Genomic DNA, 14,433 nt, shown 5'->3' on the forward strand with positions numbered 1-14,433 from the left:
GGTTAATTCTTCTTTAGGATAGGCATTCCAAACAGGTTGAAAGGAGAGAAGCCATAACTGCACATTCTCTGCTGTGGAGGACATTCTTAATCCTGCCATGTAGGGAGGACTCAGGAATGAAATCATGCCAGATTACAGGGCTGCCTTTCGACTTGAAGAGCGAAGCTTTCATGTTTCATTTCTGTGTAAGCTTTTATGAATGCCTTTTTAAAAAATTGAATCTGTGTCCAGACAGATAGGAATGGAAACAACTTCTGAAAATGACCATTCGTTTTCAGTATTGTCTTATAAAGTAATACTATGTGATTTTAGTAGAGTGATAATTTTTCTCACTTTCTTTTTTAGGGTGAAAATCCGATTTATAAGAGTGCCGTGACAACAGTTGTCAATCCGAAGTACGAGGGAAAATGAGCGCTGCTGTGCAGATTGACCACAGTGAATGCAGAGTAGTAATTTTCATAGTCACAGTAAGGTAGCTTTAGGGCAATATCACCATGTTCTCTCGTGTGCAGTTTTTGAAAATGTACAATATGTATAATTTAAAAATTTTTTTATTGTTTTGAAAATAATGTTATAATCAATGCCAGGGACTGACAAAAAACTTGAGACAGGATGGTTATCCTCGTCAGCTAAGGTCACCTTGTGCCTTTTTGACCTTTTCCTCCTGGACTATTGAAATCAGGCTCTTACTGGGGATTGAGTGATATTTCTAGAATCATTGAAAGGGCAGTAGTTAAAGTAACGAGTATGCTGAGAGTTTCTCTTAAGTATTAAAATTGATCTTTAGCTTTACAGATATGTCAGGTTTTAGTTTTACAGAATCCAAGTAAATGTCCTATGTAGCTAGTTTAGGATTGTTTTAAATTTATTTTGCTCTTTGCCTATTAGACAAGACTGATGACATATCTGAAAGATTGAGTATATTGGGAATTACTGGTGTAAGATAGTTTTTGAATTATTTGATCTACGGGAGGCCATGGGAAAAAGAGAGTTAGGAAGGGAAAACATAGCTTTAAAACCTGTGTGCCATTTTAAGAGTTACTTAATCTTGGTAACTCTGCCTTCTCTTTAGAAATTCAAGCCTTGGATAAAAGGATCGGGAAATTTTCTGCAAAAAAGTCCTTAAATTTAGCATCATTTACATAATGGCCTTAATTTACATAATATTTGCTGAGTTGAGGACCTTTGAGTGAATTTATTTTATTCATTGTATTTTGTTTAAAGCCTGGTGCTTTTTATCACCTCTTCTAATCATTTAATGTGTTTGTTTGCAATTGGGGGTAAGACTTTTTTTTACCAGTACTTTTCTTTGACATTTCAGCTGTAAATTTGCCTTTTTAGCGAACATGTGGAGTCCTCAGCCCTCACGCACGTCCCCCGTCCATCCTGCGCTGTGACAGACCACTGTATATTCTCTTCTCCCCGTTTGCCCGTTTTGTTTCATCCTAGTCACATTCTTGTGTTAAGTGCCTTTTAATTTTAACAGTTCACTTTTTACATGCTGTTTACTGAAGTTATTTATTAAATAAATATGCCTAAAATATGTAAGTTGGTTGTTTTTGCTGTTTTGTCAATTTCTGTGCATGACATTTATTTATAGCCTAGGCTGACAAAAAATATTTCTGGTTAATAGGTATTTCACTTTTCTTAAAAAAGAAAAGAAGATGTCCCATGGACACAAGGACAGTGGTAGGATCAGAGAGATTTTTCAGACTGTCTTTGGGCTCTTTAAATAATACTGGATAAATCCTCAGTCCTCCTCCAGGCCCCTCCCTCCCTGCACCACGCGACAGGAGATAGCTTTCATCCCTCCATCAGGCAGCATTAACTCTGTGAAGATCTTTGAACTGGTAACTAGAAGCTGGAAATTGTCATTTAAGATCCAGACAGGATAGTTAACTTTTTAAAAATTTATTTATTTATTTATTTATTTATTTATTTATTTATTTATTTATTTGAGGGAGAGAGAGAGCAGAGCGGGAGGGGTGGAGGGGGAGAGAATCTCAAGCAGACTCCTCGGTAAGCATGGGGCTCAATCCCACGACTCTGAGATCCCAACCTGAGCTGAAACCGAGAGTGGGACCCTCAACCGACTGCACCATAGGCACCCATGTTACTTTTCTAAGAAAATTTTATTTTCATTTGGCTTTGGTTTATTTGTTAGAAAGTATGTACACCTATAAAATATACTTGTGTAAAGCATATTAGAAGATGTATAATCCTTCCTAGAGCATACAGCAAGTGTCAGAAAGATTTGGGGGGAGGACTGTGTTAAAACTTTCAACTTTACATTTGCAGTACCCTCCCATTTTTAAAAATTGGTGCCCTTTTGTAGTTATTCCACTTAATTGTATTTCCTAGCTTCGACTAAATCATTTTTAATATAGGAACAAAGTCACTGTTCTATATATACGTATTTTTTTCCTGACATATATGTCCTTGAGGCTGAAATATGGTGAATTTTTAGATTTTATATTACAACTTACAAAGATAGAAATCCTTTTATTTGGAAGCTGGAGGAATTGTGTTGAGTTTATTTCTCATACTGACTATAAGAGCATTGACATTTGAATAATTTTAGGCTTAAAACTGGCAATTCCAAAATACAATCTAAGAGATGGGAAATTAGCTTTGATTGAAGCCACCACATATAACTTTGTCACTAAAATATTTATTTTCCTAGTGACAGTATATTTTGACCTCCAATAGAACACTTTCCAAAAAATAAGTGTCCTGAAAGTAAAAAGACGGTTAAAAGTTGTTTTTTTTTTCATTCAAACTCCATTATGAAAATTAACAAAATGTAAGTATCATTCATGAATTCTTTGGTGAATGTCCATTGTCAGTAGTGGCATTTGTTGCAGTAACTCTCACATTTTACGAAGTTTTCTTACTTTCTGCAACATACAACTTTATGAATTTAGTTGATTCAAGATGCCCAGATAAGATCTAGAGCTGCAGGAGCAGGTCATCGACTACTTTAAAAAGTCATCATGGTCAACTATTTTAACCTGAAGTTGGCCCTTTTTCCTTCTGTTGCCTACTAGAATTTGAGGGACAACCTTGACTAGAGGCCATTTGTCTTTCGTTTATTGCCTGTCTCCTTGAAGACTTGGATGTTTCTGATCTAATATACTCAAAGGAGTTCAGAGATAGTGTCTCCAGGACCCTTCTTGAGCCTATAAAGAGACTGGCTCTTTAGAATATCTCTCACGTTCTAGGATTCTTAGAATTTAGGGATAGGTAAAAGTGGCTTTTGACTGATCAGATGGATCAGTAGGAGCAGATTTGGGGGCTGGATTAGATCAAGATTAAAGAACCCATTAAGCCTCTACCACTGTGTGGGTGACATGTCTTCCAACTAGAACCTCTGGGGCACAAAAATGCTAGGATGACTCATGAGACAAATACTCTCTTAAGCCCACTGATACAGTCCTTATGTTCATTTCCTTCTGTTATATCTCCAAGTGTTCATTGGATTTTAACTATATTAAGATCTATGAGTTTTTCAAGGGTATAGAGTTTCCATAAAAGGTTACTAGTGACATTTCATATAATGTTATTGGACTTTCTACTTACTCGGTTTATTATTAGGACTAATTCTAAAATAGACTGGTATATTAAGCAGAGTTAATTATGAATCTCTGTGAGTGGAAACACTATTCAGAATATTTAAATTTCATTATTTAATCCATTACTTTATTGTAATAATTTATAGAAGACAGAGTTGCCTTCATATTATGTGTAGTATTTGATATGTTGTTGACTTTACTTACAGCAATGTTATATTAATATTGCTTACTGACCAAGATTATTCCTGGAAGATAATCAGCATCCGGGTCTCCTTCAATAGCTAAGTGGCCTCTCAGCAACCATTTAAAATGTATTGTCTCAACGTCCCCATTCCAGCTCTACTTTCAGATCCTCAAGCTTTTCTGTACTTGATGTTTCTGTCTTATCCCTAGATTTACTAGGTCTGTGAGAGGCTCAGTTGGTAGAGCATCCAACTCTTGATGTCAGGGTTGTGAATTCAAGCCCCATGTTGGGTGTGGAGCCTACTTAAAAAGGAAGTAACAATAAAACCTACAGAATGGGAGAAAATATTTATAAACTGTGTATCTGATAAGGGGTGATATATAAAGAATTACAACTCAACAGAAAGACAACTGAATTAAAAATGGACAAAGGACTTGAATAAACATTTCTCCAAAGAAGAAACAAATGGTCAACAAGCACATCAAAAGATTTACAACAGAGGAATGCAAATTAAAGCCACAGTTAAATATCAGTTCACACCTACTAGGATGGCAATAATTTTAAAAAGTGGAAAACTACAAGTGTTGGTGAGGATGTGGAGAATTTAGAAACCTTGTGCTTTGCCAGTAGGAATGTAAAATGGTGCAACAGCTATGGAAAATAGATTGGCGGTTTCTGAAAAAGCTAACCATAAAATTACCATAAGATCCAGCAATTCTAAGTTAATACCCAGAATGGAAAGCAGTCACTCAGATGCTTGTATGCCAGTATTCATTGCAGCATTATTCACAATGGCCAAAAGGCAGAAACAACCCAAGTGGTTTTGCTGCTAGCTAAACAACCAGATAAGGAGTTAGGTCGCCCCCACCCATGAAGATCCCTCTCTCAGAGAGTCCTGGGGAACCTAGATAACTGCTCAGGGGACCCCACTTCGCACTTCCTGAGCCACAGCTCCCCACTCCCGTGCTTTTAGATTGGCCAATAAAGAGTGAATGCAGAAAACTTGAGACACATCCCTCCCAGTCCCTAATGAAGGCAGAGACCCAAGCTGCTGTGCTTTCTCTCTTTCTCTTTACCCGACCTCGCTCTGTGACCCTTGGGCAGGCCATGTACCCACTGAGAGCTGTAAGAAATCTTGTTTCTTCAAGATCCGTAATGGTTTCTTGCTTACATGTATCCTGGCCTCGTAATAAGAACCACAATGGCCTGTCCAGCCACAACATTGGCCCTAGTGGGGAACATGTCTGCAGGGGCTCACTAGGAGTTCTGTGGGGCTGGGAGCGTGCCTCGGGCATTCCTAGCCAAAAGCATCAATATCACAGGCTGGGGCCCACACAACAAAAAGAATCAGAAGAGTGTTTAATCCAGAGCTTCGTTAGCCTTCATTTAGTGAAGAAAGATCCTTCTGGGTACTCTCACAGTGCTTTTGGAATTGGAAAACAAGGTTTTCCAATCTGGTAGGAATAGTCATTACTCCTGGCTATTTGCAAGCCTCTAACCATTTTGGGTAGATACTTCTTCAACCTTGGTTTCCTCACACAAACACAGTTGTCAGTCCTGTCCTGAATACTTATGGGGACCGTCAGCAGATGTGCTCTTTCACTCTGCCCTGCATCTTCTAGCCTGCTTGCTGTCCTTGGAAGCTCAGCTCCAGGGAGTCTGCCAACCTCTGCCCTGGTGCACCTTCCCTGAGTCATGTCTTGGCAAGGCTTTAAAGACTAACTTGAGACGATTATAGAGATCACTTCTTTTATTCTCCATCTCTCAGGAATGCCCAGTGCTGAAAACTGTCTCATTTGATTTGTTTTAAATCTGGACTCTTGACTTGAAACAGAATTATTGGGAAGATGAATTTAAAATTTTTTGAGGTCTAAATTATTAACTTTTATAAAGTTAAAAATTTATGAAGTCAGTTTGTCAACTTATAAAATAATTCAAGAAATCTATGCTTAAATGGGAAAACAAAAAAATAAAAGGCTTTTTTCTATGTTTTACTTTTTTGGTTTTAGCTTTTATATTTATGAGTTGGAAATTATTTTTTGGAATCTAGATGCAATTTAAATTTTTAATTTTTTTTGCATATGTACATTGATATTTCCAGCACTATTTGTTGAAAAAGTAATTCATTCTCCATTTAATTGCCTTTGCATTTTTGTAGAAAAATCAATTGAACAAGTATATGAGGAAGCATTTCTTGATTTTCCATTCTGCTCTAGTAATCTGTTTCTGCTTTTTCATCAATACCACAGTTTTTATTACTGTAGCATATTATAGTAAAACCTAAAATCAGATAAAACGTGTCCTACAATTCCATTCTTTTTCAAAATTGCTTTGTTTTTCCAGTTCCTTTGCCATTGCAAAGAAATTGAAAATTTCTACAGAAGTCTTGACATGGTTTTAAATGGGATGGCTAAATCTATAGATTAGTTTGGGGAGAATTGAAATCTTAACTTTGAGTATTTTTTTTCATGGTCGTGATATATCTCCATTAATTTACATCATCTTGGATTTCTTTTATCTGTGTTTTATAATTCTCAGCATGCACACATCATAAATTCCACATATTTTTAAAGATTTAAGCCCATGTTTTAAAATTTTTTTAGTTCTTCTATAAATGGTACTATTTTTAAATGTCAGTTTCCAGGGGTTTTTTGCTAGGATATAGAACACAGATCGTGCTTTAAAATATTGATCTTTTCTTCTATGACTTTGTTAATCTCATTTATTCTGTAGCTTTTTATATATTCTCTGGGAATTTCTATGTTTACACTATGTGGTCTATGAATATAAGCAGGCTTATTTCTTCCCAATCATCTACTTTTCACTTTTTTCCTTGCCTTACTGCAGTGGCAAGGACTTCTAGTATAATTTTGAGTAGGACTGGTATGTTCCTAACAGAAAAGGAAGACATTTCCTCTTTCACTAGTGATGAGGTTATGTATATGTATTTTGTAGATGCCATTTATCAGGTGGAGGAAGTTCCTTTCCATCCTAGTTTGCTGAATTTTTTTTTTAAATCATAATGCATATTGAATTTTGTCACAGTTTTTCCCCTAAATCTATTGAGATGCTTGTATTGCTTTTCTTACTTAATTGAATGGTGATTTACTATGATTGATTTTCAGATATTTGACCATCCTTGCATTTTTGGCAAAAATCCACTTTTGGTTATAATGTATTACATTTTCTATATATTGTTGGATTCAATTTGCTAATATTTTGTGCAGGATTTTTGTGTCAGTGTTCATGAGGAGATACTGGACTGTAGTTTTCTTATAATGTACATGGGTTTGGTATTAGTATAATTTTTGTTTCATTAAACAATTACCAAATATACCTCCCTCTTCTATTAATTTTTGGAAAAGTTTGTGGAGAATTGGTATTATTTTTTTCCTTAAATGTTTATTAGAATTTATCATTGAAGCGATCTGTGCCTGGAGTTTTCTTTGGGAGAAATTCTTTCCTCTGAATTCAGTTTCTTTAATAGAGATAGGACAATTCAGATTATCTATTATTTCTTGCATGATCTTTGGTAGCTTGTTTTTAAGGCATTGTTCACTTCATCTAATTTGTTAAATTTATTGACATATAGTAGTTTGTAAGATTTCTGATTACTTGTATTATTTGTGGGACATGTAGAGCTGTCCACTTTTTCAGTCCTAATCTTAATAGATTTTTGTCTTCTCAGTCTAACTAGAGTTTTATTGATTTTACTGGTGTTTTCAAATATGGATACTAGCTTTCAATGTTATTTTGTAAGGATTTTATTTATTTGAGAGAGAGAGAGAAAGAGTATGAGCCAGGGCGGAAGGAGGGGCAGAGGGAGAGGGAGAAGCAGACTCCCCACTGAGCAGGGAGGCTAACGGCTGGGCTTGATCCCAGGACCCTGGGATCATGATCTGAGCCGAAGGCAGCCGCTTAACCAACTGAATCACCCAGGTGCCCTTGTATTTTTGCTTTCAATTCATTGATTTCTACTCTTTATTGTTTCAGTCCTTTACCTTGCCTTGGGTTTAATTTGTTCTTATTTTACTATTTTCTTAAGTTAGAAACTTATGTCATTGACTTCAGACCTCTTTCCCTGCTAATATAAGCATTTAATTGTATAACTTTCCCTCTTACTAGTGCTTTGGCTGAGCCTAAAACTATTGATATGTTTTTTAAGTTCTTTGAATTTTTTTGTGGATATGAAAATTTGTGTTTGGTATTATATTCCTTCTTCCTAAATAACTTCCCTAACATTTCTTATATAGTGCAGGTCTTTCCCTTTTTGCTTGAAAATGTCTTCATCTTCTACTCTCTTTTTCTTCTCTTACACTCTTCTGCCCATTTTTAAATTGAATTGGTTGCTTCTTATTATGAATTATAATACTTCTTTATATATCCTGGGAAGAAATTCTGTGTTACAGGGCGCCTGGGTGGGTCAGTTGGTTGCGACTTCCTTTGGCTCAGGTCATGATCCCGGAGTTCCAGGATCGAGTCCCGCATTGGGCTCCCTGCTCAGCAGAGAGTCTGCTTCTTCCTCTGACCCTCTCCCCTCTCATGTGCTCTCTTTCATTTCTCTCTCAAATGAAATAAAATCTTTAAAAAAAAAAAAGAAATTCTGTGTTAGATATATGTATTACACATTTTCTTCAGTCTTTGGGTTGCCTTTTTTTTTTCTTGTAGTGGTGTCTTTCAAAGATCAGAAGTCATATTTTGATGAAGTCTAGTTTATTATATTTGTAAAATTCTATATACAGTGTTTCTTGAGTTGTAAGAAATTTTTGCCCTACCCTAAGATTATGAAGATTTTTTTTGTTCTGTTTTACATGTTTTATAGTTGTTCCACTTTTATGTTTAGATCTATAATTCATTTTCAATTTATTTTTTTCTTAAAAATTTTAACTGTAGTAAAATACACATAAAATTTCTCACTTTAACCATTCTTTTTACTTTAAATTTTTTAGTGTTATGTTAATCACCATACATTACATCATTAGTTGTTGATGTAGTGTTCCATGATTCATTGTTTGTGCATAACACCCAGTGCTCCACACAGAACGTGCCCTCTTTAATACCCATCACCAGGGTAACCCATCCCCCACCCCCCTCCCCTCTAGAACCCTCAGTTTGTTTTTCAGAGTCCATCTTCTCTCATGGTTCGTCTCCCCCTCCGATTTACTCCCCTTCATTCTTCCCCTCCTGCTATCTTCTTCTTCTTTTTTTTTCTTAACATATATTGCATTATTTCCTTCAGAGGTACAGATCTGTGATTCAACAGTCTTGCACAATTCACAGCGCTCACCATAGCACATACCCTCCCCAATGTCTATCATCCAGCCACCCCATCCCTCCCACACTACCCCTACTCCAGCTACCCTCAGTTTGTTTCCCGAGATTAAGAATTCCTTATATCGGTGAGGTCATGTGATACATGTCTTTCTCTGATTGACTTATTTCACTCTGCATAACACCCTCCAGTTCCATCCACGTTGTTGCAAATGGCAAGCTCTCATTCCTTTTGATGGCTGCATAATATTCCATTGTGTATATATACCACATCTTCTTTATCCATTCATCTGTCGATGGACATCTTGGCTCGTTCCACAGTTTGGCTATTGTGGACATTGCTGCTATAAACATTGGGGTGCACGTACCCCTTCGGATCCCTACATTAGTATCTTTGTGGCAAATACCCAGTAGTGCAATTGCTAGATCGTATGGTAACTCTATTTTCAACTTTTTGAGGAATCTCCATACTGTTTTCCAGAGTGGCTGCACCAGCTTGCATTCCCACCAACAGTGTAGGAGGGTTCCTCTTTCTCTGCATCCCTGCCAACATCTGTCGTTTCCTGACTTGTTAATTTTAGCCATTCTGACTGGTGTGAGGTAATATCTCATTGAGGTTTCTTTTTTTTAAGATTTTATTTATTTATTTGAGGGAAAGAATGAGAGAGAGAGAGAGAGCCCATGAGAGGGGGGAGGGTCAGAGGGAGAAGCAGACTCCCCGCTGAGCAGGGAGCCCAATGCAAGACTCGATCCCGGGACTCCAGGATCATGACCTGAGCCAAGGGCAGTTGCCGAACCAACTGAGCCACCCAGGCACCCCTCACTGAGGTTTTGATTTGGATTTCCCTGATGCCAAGCAATGCTGAGCACTTTTTCATGTGTCTGTTGGCCATTTGGTTGTCTTCTTTGGAAAAATGTCTGTTCATGTCTTCTGCCCATTTCTTGATTGGATTATTTGTTCTTTGGGTGTTGAGTTGGATAAGTTCTTCATAGATTTTGGATACTAGCCCTTTATCTGATATGTCATTTGCAAATATCTTCTCCCATTCTGTCAGTTGTCTTTTGGTTTGGATGACTGTTTCTTTTGCTATGCAAAAGCTTTTTATCTTGATGAAGTCCCAATAGTTCATTTTTGCCCTTGCTTCCCTTGCCTTTGGAGATGTTTCTAGGAAGAAGTTGCTGCAGCTGAGGTCGAAGAGGTTGCTGCCTGTGTTCTCCTCTAGGATTTTGATGGACTCCTGTCTCACATTTAGGTCTTTCAACCATTTTGAGTCTATTTTTTTAAAAAAATTTTTAAATAGTTTCTTTTTTAAGATTTTATTTATTTATCCGAGACACAGAGATCAGAGAGAGAAAGCATGAGCAGGGAGAGAGGCAGAGGGAGAGGGAGAAGCAGGCTCCCTGCTGAGCCAGGAGCCCAATGTGGGGCTCGATCCCAGGACCCTGGGATCATGACCTGAGCCGAAGGCAGACGTTTAACCATCTGAGCCACTCAGGGGCCCCTTGTTTTGAGTCTATTTTTGTGTGTGGTTTAAGGAAATGGTCCAGTTTCATTCTTCTGCATGTGGCTGTCCAATTTTCCCAACACCATTTGTTGAAGAGACTGTCTTTTTTCCACTGGACATTCTTTCCTGCTTTGGCAAAGATTAGTTGACCATAGAGTTGAGGGTCCATTTCTGGGCTCTCTATTCTGTTCCACAGATCTATGTGTCTGTTTTTGTGCCAGTACCATACTGTCTTGATGATGACAGCTTTGTAATAGAGCTTGAAGTCCAGAATTGTGATGCCACCAGCTTTGCTTTTCATTTTCAACATTCCTCTGGCTCTTCAGAGTCTTTTCTGGTTCCATAGAAATTTTAAAATTATTTGTTCCATTTCTTTGAAAAAAGTGGATGGCATTTTGATAGGGATTGCATTGAATATATAGATTGCTCTAGGTAGCATTGACATCTTCACAATGTTGGTTCTTCCAATCCAGGAGCATGGAAAGTTTTTCCATTTCCTTGTGTCTTCCTCAATTTCTTTCATGAGTATTTTATAGTTTTCTGAGTACAGATTGTTTGCCTCTTTGGTTCAATTTATTCCTAGGTATCTTATGGTTTTGGGTGCAATTGTAAATGGGATGGACTCCTTAATTTCTCTTTCTTCTGTCTTGTTGGTGGTGTATAGGAACGCCACTGATTTCTGTGCATTGATTTTATATCCTGCCACTTTACTGAATTCCTGTATGAGTTCTAGAAGTTTTGGGGTGGAGTCTTTTGGGTTTTCCACATAAAGTATCATATCATCTGCAAACAGTGAGAGTTTGACTTCTTCTTTGCTGATTCGGATGTCTTTTATAACTTTTTGTTGTCTGATCTGTGGCTAGGACTTCTAATACTTATGTTGAATAGCAGTGGTGATAGTGGACATCCCTGCTGTGTTCCTGACCTTAAGGGGAAAGTTCTCAGTTTTTCCCCACTGAGAATGATATTTGCTGTATGTTTTTCATAGATGGCTTTTATGATATTGAGGTATGTGCCCTCCATCCCTATATTCTGAAGAGTTTTGATCAAGAAAGGATGCTGTACTTTGTCAAATGCTTTTTCTGCATCTATTGAGAGGATCCTATGGTTCTTGTTCTTTCTTTTATTAATGTATGGTATCACATTGATTGATTTGCGGATGTTGAACCAACCTTACAGCTCAGGGATAAATCCCACTTGGTCGTGGTGAATAATCCTTTTAATGTACTGTTGGATCCTATTTGGCTACTATTTTGGTGAGAATTTTTGCATCCATGTTCATCAAGGATATTGGTCTGTAATTCTCCTTCCTGATGGGGTCCTTTCTGGTTTGGGGATCAAGGCAATGGTGGCCTCAGAAAACGAGTTCGGAAGTTTTCCTTCCATTTATTTTTTTGGAACAGTTTCAGAAGAATAGGTATTAATTCTTCTTTAAATGTTTGGTAGAATTCCCCTGGGAAGCCATTTGGCCCTCGGCTTTTGTTTGTTGGGAGATTTTTGATGACTGCTTCAATTTCCTTAGTGGTTATAGGTCTGTTCAGGTTTTCTATTTCTTCCTGGTTCAGTTTTGGTAGTTGAGACATCTCTAGGAATGCATCCATTTCTTCCAGATTATCTAATTTGCTGGCATACAGTTGCTTATAATATGTTCTTATAATTGTTTGTATTTCTTTGGTGTTGGTTGTGATCGTTCCTCTTTCATTCATGATTTTATTTATTTGGGTCATTTCTCTTTTCTTTTTGATAAGTCTGGCCAGGGGTTTATCAGTCTTGTTAATTCTTTCAAAGAACCAGCTCCTAGTTTCGTTGATCTGTTCTACTGTTCTTTTGGTTTCTATTTCATTGATTTCTGCTCTGATCTTTATTATTTCTCTTCTCCTGCTGGGTTTGGGCTTTATTTGCTATCCTTTTCCAGCTCTTTAGGTGTAGGGTTAGGTTGTATATTTGAGACCTTTCTTGTTTCTTGAGAACGCCTTGTATTGCTATATACTTTCCTCTTAGGACTGCCTTTGCTGCCTCCCACAGATTTTGAACAGTTGTGTTTTCATTTTCATTGGTTTCCATGAATTTTTTTAATTCTTTAATTTCCTGGTTGATCCATTCATTCTTCAGTAGGATGCTCTTTAGCCTCCATGTATTTGAGTTCTTTCTGACTTTCTTCTTATAATTGAGTTCTAGTTTCAAAGCACTGTGGTCTGAAAATATGCAGGGAATGATCCCAATCTTTTGGTACCGGTTGAGACCTGATTTGTGACCTAGGATGTGATCTATTCTGGAGAATGTTCCATGGGCACTAGAGAAGAATGTGTATTCTGTTGCTTTGGGGTGGAATGTTCTGAATATATCTGTGAAATCCATTTGGTCCAGTGTGTCATTTAAAGTCTTTATTTCCTTGTTGATCTTTTGCTTAGATGATCTGTCCATTTCAGTCAGGGGGGTGTTAAAGTCCCCCACTATTATTGTATTGTTGTTGGTATGTTTCTTTGCTTTTGTTATTAATTGCCTTATATAATTGGCTGCTCCCATCTAAGGGACATAGATATTTACAATTGTTAGATCTTCTTGTTGGCTAGACCCTTTTAGTAGGATATAGTGTCCTTCCTCATCTCTTATTACAGTGTTTGTTTTAAAATCTAATTTGTCTGATATAAGGATTGCCACCCCAGCTTTCTTTTGGTGTCCATTAGCATGGTAAATTGTTTTCCACCCCCTCATTATCAATTTGGGGTGTCTTTGGGTCTAAAATGAGTCTCCTGCAGACAGCATATCGATGAGTCTTATTTTTTTATCCAATCTGATACCCTGTGTCTTTTGATTGGGGCATTTAGCCCATACATTCAGGGTAACTATTGAAAGATATGAATTTAGTGCCATTGTATTGCCTTGTAAGTTTACTGTTACTGTGTATTGTCTGTGTTCCTTTCTGGTCTATGTTACTTTTAGGCTCTCATGTTTCTTAGAGGACCCCTTTCAATATTTCTTGGAGGGCTGGTTTCATGTTTGCAAATTCCTTTAGTTTTTGTTTGTCCTGGGAGCTTTTTATCTCTCCATTTTCAATGACAGCCTAGCTGGATATAGTATTCTTGGCTGCATATTTTTCTCATTTAGTGCTCTGAATATATCATGCCAGTCCTTTCTGGCCTGCCAGGTCTCTGTGGATAGGTCTGTTGCCAATCTAATGTTTCTACCATTTTAGGTTACAGATCTCTTCTCCCGAGCTGCTTTCAGGATTTTCTTTTTGTCTCCCGGACTCATAAGTTTTACTATTATATGTCGGGGTGTTGACCTATTTTTTTTTTATTTTGAGGGGAGTTCTCTGTGCCTCCTGGATTTTGATGTTTCTTTCCTTCCCCAGATTAGGGAAGTTCTCTGCTATAATTTGCTCCAATATACCTTCTGCCCTCCTCTCTCTTTCTTCTTCTTCTGGGATCCCAATTATTCTAATATTGTTTCATCTTATGGTATCACTTACCTCTCGAATTCTGCCCTCGTGATCCAGTAGTTGTTTCTCTTTTTCTCGGCTTCTTTATTTTCCATCATTTGGTCTTCTATATCACTAATTCTCTCTCCTGCCTTATTTATCCTAGCAGTTAGAGCCTCCGTTTCTGTTTGCATCTCTTTAATAGCCTTTTTAATTTCAACTTGGTTAGATTTTAGTTCTTTTATTTCTCCAGAAAAGGTTTCTCTAATATCTTTCATGCTTTTTTCAAGCCCAGCTAGTATCTTTAAAATCATGATTCTGAACTCTAGTTCTGACATCTTACTAATGTCTGTATTGATTAGGTCCCTGGCAATTGGTACTGCCTCTTGTTCTTTTTGTTGAGGTGATTTTTTCCATCTTGTCATTTTGTCCAGAGAATAGATGAATGAGAGAACAAAATGCTAACAGGGTAACAACGTC

At 37.3% G+C, this 14,433-nt stretch overlaps 2 protein-coding genes across 3 annotated transcripts in view; one reads left to right on the forward strand and one right to left on the reverse strand.

The window, feature by feature from the left end:
* ITGB1 (integrin subunit beta 1) overlaps nt 1–1,548 on the forward strand; it is a 44,981-nt gene extending 43,433 nt beyond the window's left edge. For both annotated transcript variants that reach the window (XM_027592312.2, XM_027592313.2), the window contains one exon: nt 346–1,548. Coding sequence is in view for 1 of the 2 variants with exons in the window: in XM_027592313.2 (XP_027448114.1) it covers nt 346–411 (66 nt within the window). In the remaining variant the exon portion in view is untranslated. The remainder of the gene's footprint in view (nt 1–345) is intronic.
* The window catches only part of CCDC7 (coiled-coil domain containing 7), a 481,360-nt gene that overhangs the window by 4,121 nt on the left and 462,806 nt on the right, over nt 1–14,433 (reverse strand). The gene's annotated exons all lie outside the window — the stretch shown is intronic.

The sequence above is a fragment of the Zalophus californianus genome, chromosome 9, assembly GCF_009762305.2.
Source record: "Zalophus californianus isolate mZalCal1 chromosome 9, mZalCal1.pri.v2, whole genome shotgun sequence".
In the NCBI taxonomy this organism is placed as follows: domain Eukaryota; kingdom Metazoa; phylum Chordata; class Mammalia; order Carnivora; family Otariidae; genus Zalophus; species Zalophus californianus.